Genomic DNA, 23,585 nt, shown 5'->3' with positions numbered 1-23,585 from the left:
ATCTTCCCTCCCTATAAAAACGGGGTAGTGTCTACCCAGTTTAGTGGTTACAGAAATGAATAAATTAACGTGTAAAGCAAATATTAGGCAAGTCACAGTGCTGGCTGCTGCGACTATTATTTGTCACTGGACTAAGACGTTCTCTGAGTTCAGGTTGATTATTTTCATTTTCTATGGTGTTACCATGCAGCTGTTAAGCAGTTGTGTCCTTGATATGCTTGCATGTCATTGGTGGATGAGAAATCATTACTCTTATATGTGAAAGGTTTTTGGGGGCTCGTCAAGATGAGAGGTGTGATAAATATAAGATGCCGTTGTTTTTACCTGTACTTTCTTCAGGGCGTCCTGTCTTGGTAGTGAATGGAAGAGGGCCTGGTCCCTGGGGCAGTGCAGAAGGCACTTTCATCATCTCCTCACTGCCAGTGTCATGTGAGGTTTCATGGAAGTATTAAGAGAGCCAATTAAGAAGAATAGTTCTGAGTCTAACCCAGCCCAGAGTGGCTTCTGTAGGGGAAACTCCCCGCTCAGCTGGTACGTTTGTGTTTGTCCTTAGGGACGCCTTGTATCCCAGGTGCCCGCCTGGAGACATCTGCCTGCACTGGCTTCATGTTGCACACAAATCCACATTCAGTAACACTCCTGCCGTTATATATAGGCTCAGTTATGTTAATCGGATTGTGTCACGGAGGTCTTTCTCTCATCCTAGTGGCTGGCGGTTGTGGAAAGAGGATGGGTCAGAGTGGGAAGTGAACTGTTAGTGAGGGAAGATTAGGTGTTATGCTATCATGCGTTGCTTTTCGCCTTTGTGCAGCCCTGAATCTGTGGAGGCTAGTCCAGCAGTTAATGAGAAGAGCGTGTATTCCACTCATAATTATGGGACCACTCAGAGGCATGGGTGTCGAGGACTGCCTTATGCTGTGAGTATGCATTCATTTCTCTCCAGGGCAGTGATCTTCCTGGAGTGTAATCCATTCTTACACATTGTGACTTTCTCGAAATGTTTATATGCAGCATGACGAAGTTGCCCCTTTTGCACTCCCCTGCCTCCAGCGGACGTCTAGCCTGCCTCATTGTTCTTGTTTTTATGTCCCAGTTGACCTTGGCATTTTGTTTTATCACTTTCCTGGTTGAAGCCAAAAAGCGAAGGGTACTACTTTCTTCTTTCTTTCCATATGTACCACACTTTAGGGGAGAGAGGGGCCAGTGTTTGGACACTGTTGATTTAAAAAATCTTATTTTCAGGATCATAATTACGGAGCCCCTCCTCCTCCGACACCTCCTGCTTCTCCCCCTGTCCAGACGATCATCCCTCGTTCTGACCTGAACGGCCTGCCGTCGCCTGTGGAGGAGCGCTGTGGAGACAGCCCCAACTCCGAAGGAGAGACTGCGCCTGCCTGGTGTCCTTGTGGTCTTTCTCAAGATGGCTTCCTCCTCAACTGTGACAAGTGCAGGTAAGAGCCTGTTCTCTGCAATTCCACGCCGGGGCTGCTGGGGCCAGGGTTTCTTACTAGTAGGGAAAAGCTCAAAGTATTCTCTCTTGTGTTTGTTAATGTAGATGATTCCTTAGTGCTCCTTGGCTCGAATTCTCTGCACTAGGTGAGAATTGCTGACAACAAGGAATGAGAGATTGATGTTAAAGCTATTGCATTTGATATGAAATTTAATGTCCTGGAAACATTTGGTAGGTGGGAGGGAGGGGCAGCATATGCAGAGACGTGCTCCCATGTGTGCTGTAATGTGCTGGTGCTACTGGAAGGACTACTTTAAGTTTATTTTCCCTCTTTAGGGGAATGAGCAGGGGGAAGGTTATTAGACTTCATCGGCGGAAGCAGGACAACATATCAGGTGAGTGGAAGACGGGTTGAGCCCATGTTTCAACATGCAAATATTATGCGATCTAACTGTTCTCTCAAGAATTCTTACGAGCCACTCATGGTGGCATATACTTCTAATCTAGTATTTGAGAGGCTGAAATAGGGTTGAAGGTTCGAGGCAGCCTCAGCAAGCAGTGAGACTCCCCATCGATTTAGTAAGACCCTATTTCACAATTTAAAAAGGTCAGCCGGGCATGGTGGCGCACGCTTGTCATCCCAGCGCTCGGGAGGCTGCAACAGGAGGATCACGACGGTTCGAAGCCAGCCTCAGCTACTTAGTGAGGCTCTCGGCAACTTTATGAGACCCTGTTTCCCAAAAATATATAAAATAAGTCTGAGAATGTAGCCTGGAGGTAGAAGGCCCCTGGGTTCCATTCCCAGCACCACAAAAAATTAAAAAATGAAAAAAGGTCGGGAGGTGTATCTTGAAGGTAGAATGCCCCTGGGTTTAATCCCTAGTACCCTCCCCCCCAAAAAAATCCTCCTTATGAATTTGTGTGGTCCCCAGCTCTTTTTATGGTAAAACATAGAAATCTTCTCAGGACCACTAAATAGCTCTTTAATTGTAAATTAAGTATATCTGCGAACAACATGGTAATCTTACAGCAATCAGGATACTCCTTGTGAGTGCCAAAAATGAAAAAAAGAGAGAGAGTCCCTTTTCTTGAGATTACCCAGTCTCACATTGTTAGAGATGGAAGCAGGGGAGCTTGGGCTAGAATACCGGGGAAGAAAGAAATACAGTCTAGGGCAGGGTGTGCGCTTAATGCCGACGACGTAGAAAGGATCTTGTTTTCGTAAGGAAAGTGGGTATTTATGTTACTTTGCCAATATTAAATGGTAGAACTAATCATTTGCTGGACGTGGCATGCGCTTCTGAAGGAATAAACTGTTTTCGGTACAATCCTAAGGCCTCTAGCACCTGAAGTATGAAATCACCCTTTTCCAGGTGGGGACAGCAGCGCAACAGAAAGCTGGGATGAGGAGGTTTCTCCTTCCACTGTGCTGTACACAGCAACACAGCACACGCCTACAAGCATCACCTTAACCGTCAGGAGGACCAAGCCCAAGAAGCGGAGAAAGAGTCCAGAGAAGGGTCGCGCAGCACCAAAGACGAAGAAAATCAAGGTGTGAAGGCCAAAAGCCCCTTAAGTAGAAGTATTTCTGAACTAGCCCAAGTTTTGAAGCAAGAATACACCAGAATTCTTTAAAGAAATTTGATCCGGGTGTTTAAAGGGCTGCTTGTGCCCTGTTTACGAAAATGAGCTAATGTGTGTTATGTACATGTAGATAAGCTCTCTTCTGCCACACCGCCATCGCCACGGCTCAAAAGTGTCTTCTACTCCAACCCCCATCCCAGTATGAAGTCCCAGCTCTTCCTGGCACAAACCCGTAGGCGTTGCAGCCTTGAGCCTAGGCTTCCCCTCTCCTTACAGCACCTCTACCTTCCAGCCCCAGAGCAGTCTGAAAATCTTGTCCCCGCTACGTGCCCAGCACATTTCATTGGGTTGATGGTTTTTTCCTGCTTCAAAATAAATAAAGCAGGTTAAAAAGCAACAACAACAGAAATCGGGAAACATCTCTTGAGTGGTCTAGGCTCCCTCAGCGTCATGGTCACTTTTCCTGCTTTCTCAACTAAACGTCTCCAGGAGAAACCTTCTGTTCCATGTTCTTTCTTCCCCATCAGCAGCTTTGGTGTTCCTAGGTGACTTGTCCGCCCCTTGTTAAGGGGATTGGTCTTTGTTTCCTCAAAACTGGTAAATCTGCAATTTACAGGGTTTTGTTTTGTTTTTTGCTTTTTGTTTTTTTACCTTTTCTCTTGGTGTCAGGGGTGCGACTAGGATTTAACTGGTGCATGCTTCTCCCTTTTAGTTCCCCAGTTCCACGATAGGAAGTTTCCGAATTAGCTAAGAGTTAATTGGCCTTGAGAAACCCCTATTCTTGAAATTAGTTTGGGGAATTCCATTGTATTTCTTATGTAGAGAAAGGGGCCAGAATAGATACTACTTCGTGCCTTAGTCAGTCTCAGATAGGTACAACTGTCAGTGTTGGTACCGGGTTTTGCTTTGTTCTCCTTGTTTCCTCTTTGGGCTAGGCATTTCGAGAGGGGTCCCGGAAGTCCTTGCGGATGAAGGTAAGGGGCCGTCTTCCTTGACGCTGTGTTTTACTTCACTGTCGTCTTGCATTTTGGTCAGCTGCTTTTCTCACCTTGGTGGTCTGGGAGTCTCAGGAGTCCGCTTTTCATTAGTTCGTGATTGTTGCCATTCAGTTTTCATAGAGCTTTGCTCAAAGTAGACCTTCTTGGCCATTTCCTGAACTATTTTTCTTTCTGTAATTAGTCTCCCATCTATTGGTTTTTCATTAGCTGCGTTTTTGTGGGGGTGGTGACATTGTGCCAAACGAAAAGAAGCGGCTGCGTCTGGCACCGGTTGGGCTGAGCTTCACAAGTGAGCTGTGTGGTGGGGACGGATGCCTCGGGCGCTCCCTCTCACCATGTGGCCTCTCGGCCCCGGTTGGAAGGATGGCTCTGCCTAGCAGGACAGTTGTGCGAGTGGCGGGGCTGGTCTTAGAGGACTTACTTCCAACTGCTTTTCTTCAGCGTGGTCTTTTTGGTGGAAAGGCTTGTGTGATGCTAGTGTTCTCCTTTTTTCAGTTATTAACAAGAGTAATAAGGCATGGGTTTTTAAAGAGGTTGGCGAATAGAGAAATTGTGTTCGGTGTTCTAAAGGACTTTTAGATGCTGGTTGATAAAAAACAGTTTGCTGAAAAGAGCTTTGAGTGTACTGTCTAGTATCATCTGTCTGTGCATGTACAGGAGAACAACATACTTCCCCAAATCAGGGTTGAGTTAGAATTAAGTTCTAGTTTAATCCTATAAGTACTCCTGTCCCCAAATATATAAATGATGTCAAACCAGGATCTTTCCTATTGACAGTCAGATGACATAAACATTAATGTTGAAAGTGAGTATGAAAGCCATGCATGCTGGGAGGCTGAGACAGCCTCAGCTACTTAGTGAGGCCCTTTTCAACTCAACGAGAACCTGTTTCAAAATAAAGAATAAAAAATAGTGCTAGGGCTGGGGGGTATAGTTTGGGGGTAGAATGCCCCCGGATTATACCCAGTACCACAAAAAAAAGAGAGGGTGAACTTTATTAGGGTTACTTTATATTTATACCGAACACTGATATGACTGATGTTATCGAAGATTACAGGTGACATTTTGTCTTAGGTTCAGAGGCCTCGCCTTGTATAGATTGGAGAGAGCCCCACAGCATCAGTCCTGGGGTATGTTCTGAAGCACCGCTTAACCATTGTTTCTTTGCTTAGACCTATCTCCTGCAAGTAGCTATGTTTGCTTTACTGCCCCCTTTTGTCTCATTTGCTCAATAAGAGCCCTGAAATAAAACATTTGGGGCAGACAAAGCTCTGATCCCAGCTGCAAAGCTTTTTTCTCTTTTATCAGTCAGTTATTATAACCTTCCTCCAGAGATTCCAAACCTTTTGAAAGCTACCTACTGGCTTACCCAGAAAAATACACATGAAATGCCATATTTTGCTTGGAGTTTCAGGAGGTAGGTTGATAGCCCCAGTTCAGAATCAGACAGGAAAAAAATGTTTGTTGCTTTATTTTGATCATTTCACAATTTTAAATTGAATTATAAATTTTGTGCTCAGAATTACGAGTAAGAACTTCATCAAAGATCCAGGCGGGGTCAGGGCGTGGTGGCGCACGCTTGTAATCTCAGCACTTGGGAGGCTTTGAAAAGATTGCAGTTTGTGGACAGCCTCAGCTACTTAGGCCCTTTGCAACTCAGTGAGACCCTGTTTAAAGAATAAAAAATAGTGCTGAGGGTGTAGCTCAGAGGTAGAATGCCCCTGGATTCAATCCATCACCAGTACCGTGTGTGGGTGCGCGCGCGCGTGCACACACACACACACACAACTGAATGAGCCGGGCGTGGTGGTACATGCTTGTAATCTCAACATTTGGGAGGCTGAGACAGGAGGATCGTGGTTCGAGGACAGCCTCAGCTACTTAGGCCCTCTGCAACTCAGTGAGACCCTGTTTAAAATAAAGAATAAAAAATAGTGCTGAGGGTGTAGCTCAGAGGTAGAATGCCTCTAGATTCCATCCCCAGACGGGGGGAGTTCAGGTGGAGCTGTAAGAGTTTTATCATTTGGATTTTCAATCTGAAAAAATAATAGTGCTGAGGGTGTAGCTTAGAGGTAGAATGCCCCTGGATTCCATCCCCAGTCTGGGGGGGGGAAAAAAAATCCAGGTGGGAACTGTAAGAGGAAGAGTTTTATCATTTGGATTTTCAATCTGAAAGTCAAGAGCTTTCCTACTGGCAACTTTCATCTAGTGTTCAGAGGGAGAGGGAGGGGGGAGAGAGGGAGGGAGGGAGAGAATGTTTTAGTTAGTTATTGGGGATTGAACCCCCAGGCACATTCTACCTCCAAGCTACACCCCAGCCCTATTTTTTATTCTTTATTTTGAAATAAGGTCTCGTTAAGTTGCAGGGGCCTCACTAAGTGGCTGAGGCTATCGGAGAACCTGTTGATCCTTCTGTCTCTGCCTCTGTGAGCTGGAAGTACAAACACCACCACACCTGACTACACTGTCGACTCTTTTGACCAAGTAACTCTGTGTTGGAGTGGGGTTGTCCTCCCATTGTGTATTTAGCACCATCTCTAGCATCTACCCAATGGGGACAGCAGAACACACAGAGTTGTGATAATACAAAGTGTCTCCAACATTATCAAATGCCTCCATAAGGCATCTTGCCCCCAGTTGAGAGCCAGGACTTCAAACTCACTCCAGTGGCTCTGCAGTCCCTGAAAGGCAATGGGACAGGGCTCCAAGTAGATTAGTGAACAATGGCTAAGACTGGCAGAGACTGCTAAATACAGTCAATTTAACAAGTCATAAGTGTAAAAATTAACTATGAAAAATTGCTGCTGGGAGCCGGGCGTGGTGGCGCACACTTGCAATCCCAGCATTCGGGAGGCTGAGACTGGAGAATCGCAGTTCGCGGACAGCCTAAGCTACATAGTGAGGCGCTCTGCAACTTAGTGAGACCCTGTTTCAAATTAAAGAATAAAAAAGAGGGCTTGGGGTGTAACTCGGAAGTCAAATGCCTCTGGGTTCCATCTCCAGACCCGCAAAAAAAAAAAAAAAAAAAATTGCTGCTGGGTGTGTAAAGCCGGGACTCTTGTTTGGGCACCTCTAATCCCCCGCCTTCAAACCCCCACTCTTCAGTCTCAGGCTTTGCACTTCTGTCCAGGGCTCTGTTCAGTGTGTTGACTCGAAGTGCGCCTGAGACGTTCCTAAGATGTTCATTGCCCAGGTTTTGGACTCTAGTGAAAAGTGTAGAAAATCGTGGTGTTACCAGTTTATTTTACATTTCCCTGTTTCTTGCAGAAAGAACAGTAGATAATAATCAGTGAAGAATAGTGTTCAAAAGCGATGAAAAAACAACATTTGTTTCTATTTGTTACCTAAAATAGGCTTTAGTGTTTTCTGTACCATGCATGGAAAGTAGATTTAATTTGCTCTGCCTCTCTTGGGAAGTTGAGTGTGGACGTGGATTTTCAGGCAGCGCTGGTCACTTTTCCTTCTGTTCATCACTAGCATGATGTCATCAGTCGGTGTGTTTGTTTTCTGTCAGCACCTCAAATATTAAATGCCATGAAGGAGGACACATGTCAGGCTTCCGTTTTCTCACTGTAGCTCAGGCACATGTGAGCTATTCTGGAGCTGTTGCTGAGATAGAGTCCCTTCTCAGTGCTGTCATAGAGCAGTGGTTATCCTACAGGACTATAAGAAACTACTTGTCTTTTGGTGTTTTCTTTTCTAATTTTAACTGGGAGTTTTTAAAAAGGACTATACCTTCAGACCCTCTTTTTATTTTGAAACACTTGTCTCACTAAGTTGCTGAGGCTAGCCTCAAACCTGCAATTCTCCTGTCTCGGCCTCCAGAATACGGGGATTAGGAGCATGCACCACTATGCCCAGATATCAGACATTTTGCCTAATCTATCTATCCATTCCCGTCCTCACACCTCACCTCTTCAGATTATTTAGAATGTCACTATATAAATTGCTTAAAATACAGTGCTAGAAAGGCATTTCAAAGTGGTAACTTTTTTTGTAGGTGGTAATAAATGTCACAAAACCATTCTTCTAGAGGATAACAAAACAAATAGTTTTGGCTAGCACAGTAACAGCTGAGTATTCATTAAGTTTTGAAAATTGAAGCAACGTGAAATTTTGAGATGTCTGCACTTTCTTTTTACAAAGGTTTTCTTATAAACTTGTTGCCATTATTTTAAAGAAAATAAAATTGATCTTTGTCACTTAAAGGTAATTATCATAGTGGTGGGGTAGAACTATGATCTGGATTAATTTCTAACTTTATAAATGGGGAAACTGAGTTTTCCCACTTGAAGAAGTTGCTCACGGCTTCACAGCTCATTAGCTTAAAAAAAAGACTTTGATAAAAGCCGGTTCCATTACTCCAAATGGCAAGTGGAAACAGATCCTCTGTAGACGCGGCCTGTCCCCGGTCCCTGCCAGTGCACATTGATCCGCGAGCCGCCCACTAACCCGCCATTGATCCGCGGGCCGCCCACTAACCCGCCTTGCCTTTGTCTCCACAGAACTCCCCTTCTGAAGCACAGAATTTAGACGAGAACACAGCCGAGGGGTGGGAGAACCGGATACGACTGTGGACGGACCAGTATGAAGAAGCCTTCGCTAATCAGTACAGTGCAGATGTGCAAAGCGCCCTGGAGCAGCATCTGCATTCCAACAGGGAATTTGTGGGCAGACCCTCTGTTTTAGACACTATCAACAAGACCGAATTGGCCTGTAATAACACGGTTATTGGTTCCCAAATGCAGGTAAGGACCAACGAGTCAAAGACGCTCTTTAAGGAGTGGAAAATTTCAGAACCCAGGAAGGGGCATGGGCTAAAATTATTTTTTCTTCCCAATGTACAAGGCCTCATAATAAGAAGTTTGTAAGCTAAATGTGAAAAATAAAGTTTATATTAGCTAGAAACTGACTGCATGCATTTATAAATTATCATCATTAAGCTGGACATGGTGGTACATGCTTGTAATCCCAGTACTTGAGAGTTGGAGACAAAAGGATCATACACTTGTGGACATCCTCAGCAAGTAGTGAGACTCAGCAGCCTAGCAAGGCCCTGTTTTAAAGTAAATCAGGTGTGGTGGCACACGCCTGTAATCCCAGTACTGGGAGGCTGAGACAGGAGAATCACAGGTTTGAGGACAGCCTCAGCAAGTAGTGCGACGCTCATCAACTTAGTGACACCTGTTTCAAAATAAAGAATAAAATAGGGCTATATGCAGCTTAAAGGTAGAATTCCTCTGAGTTCAGGCCCAAGTACCACACACACAAAAAAAAAATACACATTTACATCTAAATTTCTTAGCTAGGTATGGTGGCTTACTCAAGTAATCCCAATACTTGGGAGGCTGAGACAGGAGAATCATAGGTCCACAGCCATCTTCAGCTACATTGTGAGGCCCTCTGCAACTTTGTGAGACTGTTTCAAATTAAAGGATGAAAATAAAATAGAGCTAGGGGTGTAGCTTATAGGTAGAATGCCCCTGAGTTAAATCTTCAGTGCCACAATAAAAATAAATTTCTGAGTTGGGTGTGGTGGTGCATGCTTGTAATCCCAGCATGTAGGAAGCTCAGGCCCTTTGCAACTCAGTATGATCCTGTTCCGAAATAAAGAATAAAAAATTGGGCTGGAGGTGTAGCTCTGAGGTAGAATGCCCCGGGTTCCATCCCCGGTACCACAATAAATAAATAAATTGATAAACATAAACTTTCTTCATTAAAGATAAATGGATTTGGATAGAAAAGTATGCCGCCTAGGAATTAGGGAAGATTTTTAGAAAGCTCGTCTCATTCTGGTATTAGAGATGTAGCCACTAGAATCTTCCTTGTGTTTTTCTTTCCTTTTCTGGGGTGGCAGGTTCACTAGATGGAGCCTGTTTCCTAGAAAAAGTGAGCTTATATCAAAGGCAAAAATTCCACTCACTGATTTCAACACCTACAGATAAAAACTGGAAATGGTGGTGTCTTTTCACCAGTCATCAAATAATTTCAATGTCTGCAAAGCTGCTCTTGCTCTTGTTTAATGCTAATGCTTTGTTTTTATTCAGTTACAGCTGGGAAGAGTCACTCGTGTTCAAAAGCACCGCAAAATCCTAAGGGCTGCAAGAGACTTGGCTTTGGACACTCTTATAATAGAGTACCGCGGGAAAGTCATGTTACGACAGCAATTTGAGGTCAATGGGCATTTCTTCAAAAAGTAAGGACGCCATGCGCTGAGCACAGAGGGCTAGCCCTGGTTCTGGCTCACCAGCAGTGTTGTGAGAATCATCCCGGTTGATAGGCTTTTCTTGGGAAAATATGACAGTTCAGATAAGTTCACGCCTGTCTGTGATTTGTAGAGAAGTGCGAATAAATCTGCAAATGGCTTAATGTATAAAGTGGCGGTGACTCCTTTTCATGTCCGGTATTCCCGGCTTTATGCTTGTTCCGTAATCAGAAGCAGACAAGCATGTGATGTTCTCCCAGTGGGGGCATTGGAAAGGACTGCTGTGTCTTTTGTCACCATATGCTTCGTGTTTGGAGTTACGGGGTGGCCCTTTCTTATTTGTATTGAGAATTACAGGAATTTTAATTATATCCCTAGACCATATCCCTTTGTGCTCTTCTACTCAAAATTCAATGGTGTAGAGATGTGTGTGGATGCCCGTACTTTCGGTAATGATGCCCGTTTCATCAGAAGATCATGCACGCCAAACGCAGAGGTAAGATATCTGTAGCAACTTGGCTTGAATGGAATCACCAAAGGACACACTTACTGGAGCAGCGGTCTGAGAGCCACCCAGGAAAGGTCTGTAGCTCGCAGTTGTGGTTCTTCATTGAAGGAGGAGAAAAGCAAGCGCGATGCTGCTTTTACATTGCTTGGATGGGGGCAAGGGATGGATTTTCTTTAGAAAACATAGGGAAAATGCAAGTAAGTTCGCATTTCATAAGAAGAGGTGTACTGGATAAGAAGACTTCGAGGTTATATTAAAGAAATGGTCATCTGGTGGGAGATAGCATTAGGCTCAACTAAACTCTTTGATTTTACTTACATAGGTTTTAGGAAATACTGTTGGAAGAGAGATTCTGGGCATTTCTACAATTTATTCACTCAGTGCAACCATATCAAATGCAGCCAGAAAATACACAGAGCTTTACTTATAGGCTGAGGAATTTGAGCTCACCCTGGTGTAGCTAGACACAGCTTTCAGCTGTAATGATTTTACTCTTGGTTTCTAACATCTCAGGGTTTATTTCTAAAAGTGCCAAGTTTTCAGACCCATACTGTATAGTTTCGTGTAAAAATAATGGAGTTTAAGCCGGGCGTGGTGGCGCACGCTTGTCATCCCAGCATTCGGGAGGCTGAGACAGGAGGATCGCGGTTCGCAGACAGCCTCGGCTACTTAGTGAGGCTCTTTGCAACTCAGTGAGACCCGGTTTCAAAATAAAGTAAAAAATAGGGCAGGGGGTGTAGCTCGGAGGTCAAATGCCCCTGGGGTCCATCCCCTTGATGATGATGATGATGATGATGATGATGATGATGATGATGATGATGATGATGATTATGATAGTTTAATAATAGACTCTTCTAACTCTTAAGGGAAGATGAATTATTTGGGTAAAGCTTTGTTTTCTCTTTTATGAAAAATGTATCATCTTTGTGATAAATCCAACCATGAGCCTTGCTCGTACAGGTGCGCCACATGATTGCAGATGGAATGATTCACCTGTGTATCTATGCTGTGTCTGCCATCACCAAGGATGCTGAAGTCACCATTGCATTTGATTATGAGTATAGTAACTGGTAAGATCTCAAAAGCCTTTCCTCATAAATGGCCTATATATTAAGCTGTTTGCCTCAATTTAATGTCTACTTTCCGTCCTTGCCATTTTTTTATTTGCTTGATTTTTTTCTGCCTATGAAGGAAAAAAAAAGTTCTTCTGTCTGTTTTAGAATTTTGGTACATTCTATGATACTGCTCTCAAGTCTCTTAACAAAGGTAGGGTGGGAGCATATGCTCTTTAGCAAGAATGGCAGTCCTGGATCTGCAGTAGCTATGCATAGCACAGAACGCACAGAATGAGAACTACAAGGATTCACCCCACCTGTCAATATATACAGTTTTCCGTTGCATCTTAATAAGGCTACAGGGAGCGGCTATTTATAAGGATTCGCCCTCCCTACTCAAACCACGTATTCTTGCTGTATCTGAAAACATAGATGGTAGTGACTATGTAATGGATTCTATAAAGTACATGCGTTTTCTCCTTTAACCAAAGGCAAAGGTAGCTTGTATGATAAAGTATTCAGAGCTGTTTTGGGCACAGTAGAGCTTATATGATAAAGTCATATTCAGCCCCAGAATATGAAGAAAGGGTGATTAATAATCAGTAGGGAATGGAGTACGAGTGAGGAGACGTGATGACGGACACAAGATAAGTCCGGCTGTTTCAGCCTCTAGTGCCAATCTACTGCTTCCAAGTAGCGGAAAAGCAGTTGGGAGGATTAAGTTTAGCGGTGGGGGGCTTTCCACCGACAGTGTTGGGGATACAGAAAGGACACAAAATACCCACAGTTTAACTCGGTTAACTTATTCGGAGATAATGCCAGCGGAAATTACTATGCTAATGTTTCAGTAGAATAAATGCGTTTGTAATAAACCTGATTTTTCAAGATTACTGAGACAGGCACTTTGGGTTCTTCTTTTGGAGCAGTAATTATAAAGTGGACTGTGCATGTCACAAGGGGAACCGGAACTGCCCTATACAGAAAAGGAATCCCAATGCCACAGAACTACCACTCCCACCTCCCCCAAACCTACCCACCGTCGGGGCAGAGACCAGACGTAGGAAAGCGCGGCGGAAAGAGCTGGAGATGGAGCAGCAGAACGAAGCTCCAGAGGAGAACCATGAGCAGCAACCACAAGAAGTTCCAGAAAAAGTCACTTTGTCCAGTGATCACGAGGTAATCTCCCATGGTCACATGACGATAGCGTGCTCATGTCTCCTCAAAAGAAGGACGCCCCGGGTTAGGTTGGTCGATACAGGTCTTCATTCACGCCTTTCACAGTATGGAGCATATCCTTCCACTAGCTCAGGATAGAGCACTTGACTCACAGGTTCAAGGCCCTGGGTTTGATCCCCAGCTCCATAAAAAACAAAACAAGGCATTGTTTCAGTTACTTTCCAGGTTACAGTCTGGAGAAGACGGATTATCTGTTTACAGTGTGGCCTCACATAAGTAATAATTTGCAGCACTAGAACTCGATTTTGAAAGCCGGTGTTCTGGCACATGCTTGTGATCCCAGTACCTATGGGGGGCTGAGACAGGATTGCAGATGGGAGGACAGTCCTGACAATGGAGCAAGACTCTCCGCAACCTAGCAAGACCCGGTTTCAGACTAAAAAATGACATCTGGCTGGGCGTGATAGCGTACACTCCTAATCCCAGTACATGGGAGGCTGAAGCAGGAGATGTGTAGGTTCGCAGCCAACCTCAGTTACTTAGAGAAGCGCTCCACAATTTAGTGAGACTCTGTTTCAAAATGAAAAATGAGACTCGGGGTGTAGCTTGGAGGCAGAATGCCCCTGGGTTTCATCCCCACTACCACAAAAGGAAAAAAAATCTGGAAAGTTTTAATTTATCAGAATAAAACAATTTGACTTTTTTTCACTGCGCATTGCTTAAGAGTTTAACTTAATGATGCTTCTATCTTAAAGGAAGTAGACAATCCAGAATTAAAACCGGAAGAAGAAAAAGAAGCGGCCACAGATGACCAGGACGCCCCAGCGCACGGCCGGAGGGTGGGTGCTGACTGGCGAGCCCTGCTCTTGCTGGCTCCTGCTGCCTGAGGCTGTGAGCTCTGCTGCTCTCACTTCAGAGCGTCTCATTCCTTGGCTGTTTCTATAAAGTAGACTTTATCGTAATTTGTATTGCTTTTCAGTTCAGGCACATACACACAGTAGCTGTTGGGGGACTTACGGCGGCTTTGAGAGGTTTCTTTCTAACAGTCTCCTTTTCCCAAAACCATTCTTATTTGTGTTCATGAAGTTTTCAAGGACAACTTACTTTGGTTGTTTTGAATACTGAAAGTACAAAGAGAATTGGTTTTGATGGCTATGTTTCTTACAGGTTTAAATTTTTAGAAAGCTTGATCTTAAAAAAAATAATAAAACAACTAGGATTGACCTTGCTTTCTTTTACGACTGTTCCCAACATTTTAATTAATTAATTTATTTATTTATATTTTTGTCGTACTGGGGATGGAACCCAGGTACCTTCAAGCTACACCCTCGGCCCTGTTTTTTAATTCTTTATTTTGAAACAGGGTCTCACTGAATCACAAACAACCAGAGTAGCTGAGACTGTCCACGAACAATGATCCTCTTTGTCTCAGCCTCCCAAATGCTGGGATTACAAACGTGTGCCACCACACCTGGCTTTTATTTAATTTTCTTTTTCTTTTTGTGGTACTGGGGATGGAACCACGGGCCTTTCTACCTCCAGGCTATACTCCCAGAACTATTTTATATTTTGTTTGGAAATAGGGTCTCACTAAGTTACGGAGAGCCTCACTCAGTAGCTGAGGCTGTCTTTGAACCTGTGCGATCCTCCTGTCTCAGCCTCCCAAGTACTGGTATTACAAGCGTGCACCACCATGCCTGGCATTGTTTCCAACTTTTTTTTTTTTTTTTTTTTTTTTTTTTTTTTTTTGCAGTATTGCAGATGGAACCCAGGGTCATTCTGCCGCCAAGCTATACCCCCCAGCCCTGTTTTTTACTCTTTATTTTGAAACAGGGTCTCACTGCATTACCAAGGACTTCCCTAAGTAGCTGAGGCTGGCCACAAACCGCCATCCTCCTGTCTCAGCCTTGCAAATGCTGGGATTACAAGCGTGCACGGTCATGCCCAGCTTGTTTCCAACATCTTAAGTGAAGAATTTTATCTGTACTCTCAGAGATGTGTCTGTTGTCTTGCTGGTAGTTAAATGAGTTTCCATAAATTTTTACTAATAATGCTTCTGAGATGACTGCTTCCTGCTCCTTGTCTTCTGTCTTGTTAAAGCTTCCTTCTTACTAATGCTGTTTCTTTTTAGACGCGGGAGGATAGGAAGGTTGAAGCCATCATGCATGCTTTCGAAAACTTAGAGAAAAGAAAGAAACGGCGGGATCTGCCCCTGGAACAGAGTAACTCTGACATAGAGATTACTGCCACCGCTTCAGAGACTTCTGTTGGAGAAGAAACAAAAACTGAAGCCCCCGAACCTGAAGTTATCAACCCCGCTTCCAATGTTTCCCTCCCAAGCACCCCACAGAGTGTTGGTGTGAACACCCGGAGATCTTCCCAAGCTGGGGTAAGAGACAGAAAGACTTCAGGGCTTAGGTACCCTTTTCATTGCTAATGCCAATTGCCTGTCTTTTGGAATGGTTAAAAAAAAAAAATTTAGCCCCTACTATTGCAATAAATAAAGCCATTTAACATTTACATCAAATGAATTTTGTGGGATTTAGGCAGACAGGTAAATCAGAATTTAGATAACTAGAGACCTTCATGCTACCATGGAACTTAGTACTGTTTCTGCCAGATACACTATTGGTGCTGAGTTCCTGAACGTCATTTGCTTTTGGGGATGTGGCATAGTGGTAGAGTGAATGCTTAGCTGTGTAAGGTCCTGGTCATTTGTTTTCTCTTCTGGCCCTTCTTTATAGCCCAGTTATGGACCTGACATTTTATAGGATTCTCAGGGTAACCCCATTTTTCCTACCCCTACCCTAGCTACGAACCTAAGGCTTAAGCTAAGACCTGGGATAGAAATACAGAAAGAAGCCGGGTGTGGTGACTCATGCTTGTATTCCCAGCATTTGGGAGGCTAAGACAGGAGGGAGAATCGTGGTTCACAGCCAGCTTCGGCTACTTAGCGAGGCCCTTTGCAATTCAGTGAGATCCTGTTTCAAAATTAAGAATAAGCCAGCCGGGCGTGGTGGCGCACGCTTGTAATCCCCACGCTTGGGAGGCGGAGACAGGAGGATCGCGCAGGTTCGAAGCCAGCCGTGCTGGCGTAAGAGACCCTGTTTCAAAAATATAAAATAGGTCTGGGAGTGTAGCCTGGAGGAAGGAGGGCTTCCAGGAACCCCAGTACCACCAAAAAAAAAAAAAAGAATAAGCCAGGGGCGGTGGCTAACACTTGTAATCCCAGGGCTTGGAAGGCTGAGACAGGAAGATCTCACAGGTTTGAAGCCAGCCTTAGCCACTGAGTGAGGCTCTCGGGAACTTGATGAGACCCTTTTTCCAAATAAAGTATAAAAGTCTGGGAGTATACCCTGGAGGCAGAAAGCCTCTGGGTTCCATCCCCAGGTACCATGATAGATTAGATAGGTAGATAGATAGAATTAAAAATAGGGCTGCCGGGCGTGGCGGAGACAGGAGGATCGCGCAAGTTCGAAGCCAGCCGCGTGCGCTGGCTTAGGAGACCCTGTTTCCAAACAAAAAAGTATAAAAAATAGGTCTGGGAGTGTAGCCCGGAGGTAGAAGGGCTTCCAGGAACCCCAGTACCACCAAAAAAAAAAAAAAAAAATAGGGCTAAAGGTGTAGTTTGGAGGTCATGCCCCTGGGTTCCATCCCCAGTACTGCAAAAAAAGAAATAACGGAAATGTTTTTTCTGCTAAAACCTAAAGTTAGGTGGCTACCCTTAGCTCGTTTTATGGATGCTTACTAGAAACAACCCAGATATCTGTAGCCTATATATACATTTCTTATATTTAACGAATACAGTCGAGTATTTCTGAATCCTTTTACCTTTCTTAACAGTAGGCATTCAGAATGCTTAACGTAAGCTGGGTGTGGTGGCACATGCTTGTAATCCCAGTATTTGGGAGGCTGAGACAGGAGAATCACATGTTTGTGGCCAGCCTTGCCTACTTAATGAGACCCTGGTGCATTTTTTTTGTTTGTTTGTGTTTTGTTTTGTTTTGTTGTTGTTTTGTGGTACTGGGGGGTGGAACCCAGAGGCTTTCTACCTCAGGGCTGTACTCCCAGACCTTTTTTATTTTGGAAGCAGGATCTCACTAAGTAGCTGAGGCTTACAAGCGTGAGGATTACAAGCGTGCGCCACCATGCCCGGCTCTTGAGACCCTGTTTTAAAATACGGAATAGCCCTAGGGGTATAGTTCGGAGATAGAATGCCTGGGTTCAATCCCCAGTACCAAATAAACAAACTTAAATAGAAAACCTGAATAGAAAGAATATTTGATCAGGACTTCATCTTGATATTGTTTCAGGATGTTGCTGCAGAAAAACCAGTTCCCAAACCACCTCCAGCAAAGCCTTCGAGGCCCCGACCGAAAAGCCGAATATCTCGATACCGGACTAGTTCAGCCCAAAGACTGAAGCGCCAGAAGCAGGCCAGTGCGCAGCAGGCAGAGCTGGCACAGGCTGCCTTGGAAGAGGGCGGGAATAACAGCTCGGGAACTCATGCCGAAGCCGGAGCTGTGGACTGCACAGGAGAAAACAGGCAGTTGACAGGGTCTGACCCAACTGTGGTGTCAATTACTGGACCCCATCTCAACCGTGCTGCATCCAAGTATCCCAAAACCAAAAAGGTACATCACATCTTCAGAAGTCTAGTCTGACAAGGGCTGTCATAGCCAAACCGAGGACTGATAACCCCCCCACCCCAAAAAAAAACTAATCTCAGTATTTCCTCAATTGAAAGTTCTAGATTAATATGCTTTGGTGTGGAAAGGTGAAGCCACACTACTCCCTTTCCTTTTAGGCAGAGCTTAAAGCACTGGTAGCTGAAATTACTCCTTAGGGGGCCTGGAAAGAGTGAAGGAAGAGAGCCTGTGTGAATGCCAGCTCACCCGCGCTGCAGCCGCTGCATCTGTCCTAGTTTCCAAATGAGACTGGCCTTTGTGAGCTGCGCTGCTGCCTCTGCTTTCTCCGTCCGCAGCGGTAACTAACGGTCTCTTATTTTACCTCAGTATCTAGTTACAGAATGGTTGAATGACAAAGCAGAGAAGCAAGAGTGCCCTGTCGAGTGCCCACTACGCATCACCACGGACCCGACCGTGCTGGCAACAACCCTGAACATGCTCCCGGGTCTCATTCACTCCCCGTTAATTTGCACCACCCCCAAACACTACATTCGCTTTGGTTCACCCTTTATGCCTGAGAGGCGTCGAAGGCCCCTTCTGCCAGATGGCACGTTCAGCTCCTGCAAGAAGGTATGTGTATGTTGGTGTGGTTTTAGGGTACCTAAAACTGACGTGTTTAACATGTGCTTTAGAAAGATACTGCTCATGTGAGATTATATGAGTTAATTGTTCAACATGAATACCGGTGCATCCGAAGCCAGTGGGATTAAAGTGGAATGTACACTGCATTTTGGTACTCAGCTTTGTGACTATTCGCTCTTGTCTCTTCTGAGAGCCTTTGAGGTTACTTTGAGAGCACGGTAGCAGCTTCTGGCTGGATAAGGAGGAATGTGTTTTGTGTGTGCTCTTGTGGTACAGGTCAACATACCCATTTGTATTATCGTTTGAGATTGGGCCCCGGGTTGTCTAGAGCACTGTGGCACAAGAAAGAATTGATGCAGTTGTGTTTTGAATTATTTCAATCACTATTATCACTGGAAAGAGATGAGAGAAAACATCCTTTTGTAATTGGCACAATTCCTGTTCCTTGATGAAATGTCAACAAGTTAGACCATCTATCCCTAGAGAACATGGAAGCTACTAACAGAGTTTCTCTGCCTCTCTACGTCTGTCTCCTCTTTCTAGTTAACTTAGTGTTTATGCATCCAGTGGCAGTAGTGTTCACAGTTGTTTGGGGACTATAGTGCCTTAATTCCCAGAAGCCCTACATATTTTCCAAAAGTGTCTCTCAGGGATAGACCACTCCCTCAGACCTCTAATGTCATACCTAGAGGTATAGGACACACTTTCGTTTGGTCTTTCTTGGCGCTAGAGTTCTGTTCCCTGGAACACCGTCTTCTCTTATCCTCAGATCTGGATTCAGGCTGCCTTCCTCAGTGTCTGCCATTGCCCTCCTCCACTGGCATCACGTACACGAGGATGCTGCATGTAGATTATTTGATGTGATGAAGTCTCCAGCTCCAGGCAGGTCTTCCCTGACTCCTCCAAACTTAGTTTTTCTCTTTCCCCAATGAAGAGAAAGTATTCCTTGGGGGAGGGGGGAGTGAAAGGTGAGCCAAAGTGCCGTGGGTGTGGAGGGGAGAAGGGCAGCAGGAAGGGTGTGAAGAGGAGGGGCACTCCTGCTCAGTGAGCAGCTTGTACTACACGGTACCGTCTTGATTATGCATCCTACCAAAGCATGTAAGCCACTTCTTGGCTTGTTTGGGGGAAACTCCCAAGTAGAGGAAATCATAAAGAGAACTTTGGTCACAAGATCCTTGCTAAGAGGGTGTATAGATAATGTAATAACACGAATAACTTTTAGGTGCCAGAATAAAGACAGTGACGATTTTCTTTGAAGATTAAATGGTAGTAAAATCTCTGGGGTAAGAAAACTTTTTAATAGGAAATTTACCTCAGTAATGAAGGACAGTTGGGTCTCTGGAGATACTTTTTTATACCAAGTTATTTAGAAAGAATAGTTTATCTTGGGTGGTTAGCCATCATAACAAGCATTATGATGAAGTTCAGTGTGGCGTGCAAAACTAGGCCCGGCACTCCTCCTGTGCTTAACATTGCTGAGTCTAGTCTCTTAGGAGAGGAAAAGTTCAAAATCGTAAATCCATTTGTGAGAAGGGTTGAAAAAGTAAGAAGGGGATAGATAGAGTCTTTAGCCTATAGACTAAAGGAGGAAGAGCAAGTCAAGCATCTGCTTCATACGTGTGAAATACCTTTCTTTTGTTCTGTGTTTAGCTGCACACAGTAGTAGATGTGTAAGGATGCTGACTCCTGAAGCATTCTGTTACCCAGATGGTACAATTTCCTATTTTGGTCTTTTAAGAAGAATTGACGGTTATTTAGTACAGATGAGTAGTAAAAACTTTGTCCCAACCAATATGATATAAAATGCCTTGTTGGTAATTGTGGTGCAAGGTTACAATCCTTTCGTTCCTCTCTTTTCCAGCTGGCAGATACCAAAGCATGTCTTTAGGACTATGACTTCAAATTCAGTAGAAAATTCATTTCTTTGAGCTCTTTTTATCTAATTGTGGTTTAGGACTGTAGGTCATCTTTCTATTTAACTCAAAAACATAATATCTACTTTGAATGTATCAGACTATCCTTATCCTTAAAATTTTCAGATCTGAATTTATCTTTTTTTTTTTTTTCTTTTGCTGGCCAGTGTTGGGGATTGCGCCCAGGGTTTTGTGTTTGCTGTGAATGCATTCACCAGGCCTCATCCTTAGTCACATCTGCTTACGTACCTTGTGTGTGTCACGATTAGTCTGTAGGGAGAGGTGATATCATACACACTGAATTATCAGAGCAAGACTATTTTATTCAAATGGGATTATTAAAATGTTTAAATCTGAGCCGGGCATGGTGCTGCACACTTATAATCCCAGTACTTGGGAGGCTGAGACAGAAGGATTGCGCAGGTTTGAAGCCAGCCTCACCTACTTAGTGAGGCTCTCAGCAACCTAATGAGACCCTGTTTCCAAACAAAATATAAAATAGATCTGGGAGTGTAGCCCAGAGATAGAAAGCCCCTGGACTCCACCCAGTACCACACACACAGAAAAAACCCAGTATATATTCCTGATAGGCCTACTGTTTTCATATCTAACTAGAGGTGATAGGCCTCATAAGTAAAAATGGTCTAAGACAAATTAAAGTTATATCTGTATATTTGTACCTATATTAGAGTATCTGTCAAACATTGATGTCCTTGGAGTGTCTAAATGAAATCGAGTCATTGTTCTCACAGCATTTTATCATTTTCCATCCTGTAGGGGTTTTGGTGGTGGTGGTGGTGGTGGTGGTGGTGGTGGTGGTGGTGGTGGTGGTGGTGGTGGTGGTGGTGGTAGTTTTGTGATGATAGTAAACATTAAACCCCAGGGCAAACTTTTAAGTACAGAAGGTTGAATCCAGGGGCATTCTGCCTTCAAGTTATAACCCCAGCCCTTCCCTTTCATTCATTCATTCATTTTGAATCAAGGTCTCTAAAGTGCTGAGGAGGACCTCAGTTCTGTGATCGTCCTGTCTCAGCCTTCCAAGTACTTGGGTTATAGGTGTGGGCCACTATACCTGACTAGATTAGGAACATCTACAGATGACCGAGAAGCCTTTCTGTCATCTCTCCCTACTCTCTATAAAACCATCTACTAGCCAGGTGGGGTGGTACACACACTTGTACTCCCAGTGCTTGGGAGGCTGAGATAAGAGGATCGCACAGGTTCAAAGCCAGCCTTGGCCACCTAATGAGGCTCTCAGCAACTTAGTAGACCCTCTTTCCAAACAAAATATAAAATAGATCTGGGAGGATAGCCCAGAGGTAGAAGGCCCCATGGTTCCATCCCTAGTATCACAAAAAAAATAAAATAAGTAATAAAACCATCTACTAGATGTGTGGATCATCTGGTCTCCCCAGTTTCTTATAAAACCAACTGGACTAATAATGAAACATGGAGGCTGAGACCGGAGGATCGCAGTTCGCAGACAGCCTCAGCTACTTAGTGAGGCCCTCTGCAACTTAGACCGTTTCAAAATAAAGAATACAAAATAGGGGAGGGGGTGTAGCTCAGAGTCAAATGCCTCTGGGTTTTATCCCCAGACCCGCAAAATAATAATAATAATAGTAATAAAAACATGGTTATATGACACACACCTGTCATCCCAGTACTTGGGAAGCTGAGACAGGAGGATTGCAGGTTTGAGGGCTCATCAACTTAGCAAGGCCCTGTTTCAAAACAAAAAAGTTGCTGGGCATGGTAACACATGCTTGTAATCCGAGCATTTGGGAGGCTGAGACAGGGGGATCCGGGTTCACAGCCAGCCTCAGCTACTTAGTGAGGCCCTTTGCAACTCAGTGAGACCCTGTTTCAAAATAAAGAATAAAAAATGGGAAGCTGGGTGTAGTGGCACATGCTTGTAATCCCCGCGCTTGGGAGGTGGAGACAGGATGATCACACAGGTTCGAAGCTAGCCACGCTGGCTTAAGAGACCCTGTTTTTTAAAAAAAAAAAAAAAAGTATAAAATAGGTCTGGGAGCATAGCCCAGAGGTAGAAGGGCTTCCAGGAACCCCAGTACCACACACACACACAAAAAAAAGGACTGGGGGTGTAGCTCAGAGGTATAATGCCCCTGGGTTCCATCCCCAGTACGGCAAAAAAAAAAAAAAAAAAAAAAAAAGTCTGAGAATATAGCTGAGAAGTAGAATGCCCCTGGGTTTAATTCCCAGGACCCCAAAAATAATAATAGTAGTAAAAAAATAAATAAATAAAGAGTGACTAACCTGTGTGCCATTAAACCCAAGTTGAAAATGTAATTGAAAAGCTACACATTGAAAATTCTCTGCATTCCCAGCTTCCTTTACATGCTTTATCTCTCTTAAACTTCCTGGCACCACTGTAGAGTCAGGATTAGTGGCCACCGTTTAGATTCAGAAGCCGTGGCTCAGAAGGATTTGGTGATCTGCCCCAAGGAAGGCAACTTGCTGGTGGCATAGCCAAGTGTCAGCCTGGGTCTTTTAGATTCTAAAACCTTTGTTACTTTATTGCTCTTTGTCCATAATGATACACTTATATATTGCTTTTATCCATCTTTGACCCTCCTGAAAACCCTTTTTTTTACTTAATATAATTTCAGAGAAGGGAGAAATGTTCTTAAGCCTTTAATAATTTTAGGTAGAACTTGGGGGTATCTAAAATTAACTTATTCATATGGTAATTGGAACTTGTTAGATACAAAGGAATTTTAATGTTGCTTTTTATATGATTCCTGAAATATAAAAATTACAGCAGGGCAAGAAAGAATAGGTTTGATTACATTTTCTGTGTTTAAACCTTAGCTCCAACCACAACAGCCTTATTTCTAGAATGCCCCTATTCTGGTTATATTTTCCCTTTTTATGGTTATCAGATCCAGATTGTAAATCCTTGTGTGGGGACATCTGCTTAACACTGGATATATTTTAAAAAATTAACTTTTCTTGGAGGAAAACTCGGGGATCACATATGAGTTCTGTCATTTGCTTTGAAAAGAAAAACTTGTACAAAAGGTATCTATAACAAAGGATTTTCGTTCATTACGTCCTCCCAGGCCTAATTACCCTCCATTTGTGAAATGAGTACTTGGACAAGGTGATCTCAGTGTTTCTTCTATGCTCTAAAGATGCCTGTCTGACAGTTCATCTTTATCTCAGTATTCTCTATGTAATGGAACTTATTTCTAGGTCTTCCTTTTCAGGGACCTGATCATATCCTAGAATATTAGTGAAATTCAAAGGCTGCTTGAGATCTTTTTTGTTTCTCTTATTATACTCATGCACTCTTATTCATGTTTACAATTTGTGTGTAAAATTGCACTTTGGTTTTTGTTTTCATTTGTCAGACCACAGTGAGTTTCACATGGTATAAGATTTTTCTTGGTAAAATTTTCC

The 23,585-nt window shown here is 43.8% G+C and overlaps 2 protein-coding genes across 4 annotated transcripts in view; both read left to right on the top strand.

Annotated features, from left to right (window-relative positions):
* The window catches only part of LOC308278394 (CCA tRNA nucleotidyltransferase 1, mitochondrial-like), a gene marked incomplete at both ends in the record, with an annotated part of 995,237 nt that overhangs the window by 318,539 nt on the left and 653,113 nt on the right, over nt 1-23,585 (top strand).
* SETD5 (SET domain containing 5) overlaps nt 1-23,585 on the top strand; it is a gene marked incomplete at both ends in the record, with an annotated part of 53,412 nt that overhangs the window by 4,081 nt on the left and 25,746 nt on the right. Inside the window, 13 exons of one of the 3 annotated variants that reach the window (XM_080718045.1) lie at nt 812-917; nt 1,300-1,451; nt 1,787-1,845; nt 2,824-3,002; nt 8,538-8,780; nt 10,080-10,228; nt 10,616-10,733; nt 11,706-11,815; nt 12,727-12,976; nt 13,732-13,815; nt 15,108-15,365; nt 17,290-17,610; nt 17,992-18,234. In XM_080718045.1, coding sequence (XP_080574171.1) covers nt 812-917; nt 1,300-1,451; nt 1,787-1,845; nt 2,824-3,002; nt 8,538-8,780; nt 10,080-10,228; nt 10,616-10,733; nt 11,706-11,815; nt 12,727-12,976; nt 13,732-13,815; nt 15,108-15,365; nt 17,290-17,610; nt 17,992-18,234 — 2,272 coding nt within the window. Of the gene's footprint in view, nt 1-811; nt 918-1,242; nt 1,452-1,786; nt 1,846-2,823; nt 3,003-3,969; nt 4,009-8,537; nt 8,781-10,079; nt 10,229-10,615; nt 10,734-11,705; nt 11,816-12,726; nt 12,977-13,731; nt 13,816-15,107; nt 15,366-17,289; nt 17,611-17,991; nt 18,235-23,585 lie in introns of those variants that run through there. The other 2 variants (XM_080718044.1, XM_080718046.1) reach the window with 2 other exon arrangements.

The sequence above is a fragment of the Muscardinus avellanarius genome, assembly GCF_963383645.1.
Source record: "Muscardinus avellanarius genome assembly, chromosome: 22".
In the NCBI taxonomy this organism is placed as follows: domain Eukaryota; kingdom Metazoa; phylum Chordata; class Mammalia; order Rodentia; family Gliridae; genus Muscardinus; species Muscardinus avellanarius.
Note: the sequence above shows the minus strand (reverse complement) of the source record. Positions and strands in the feature narration are given on the sequence as shown.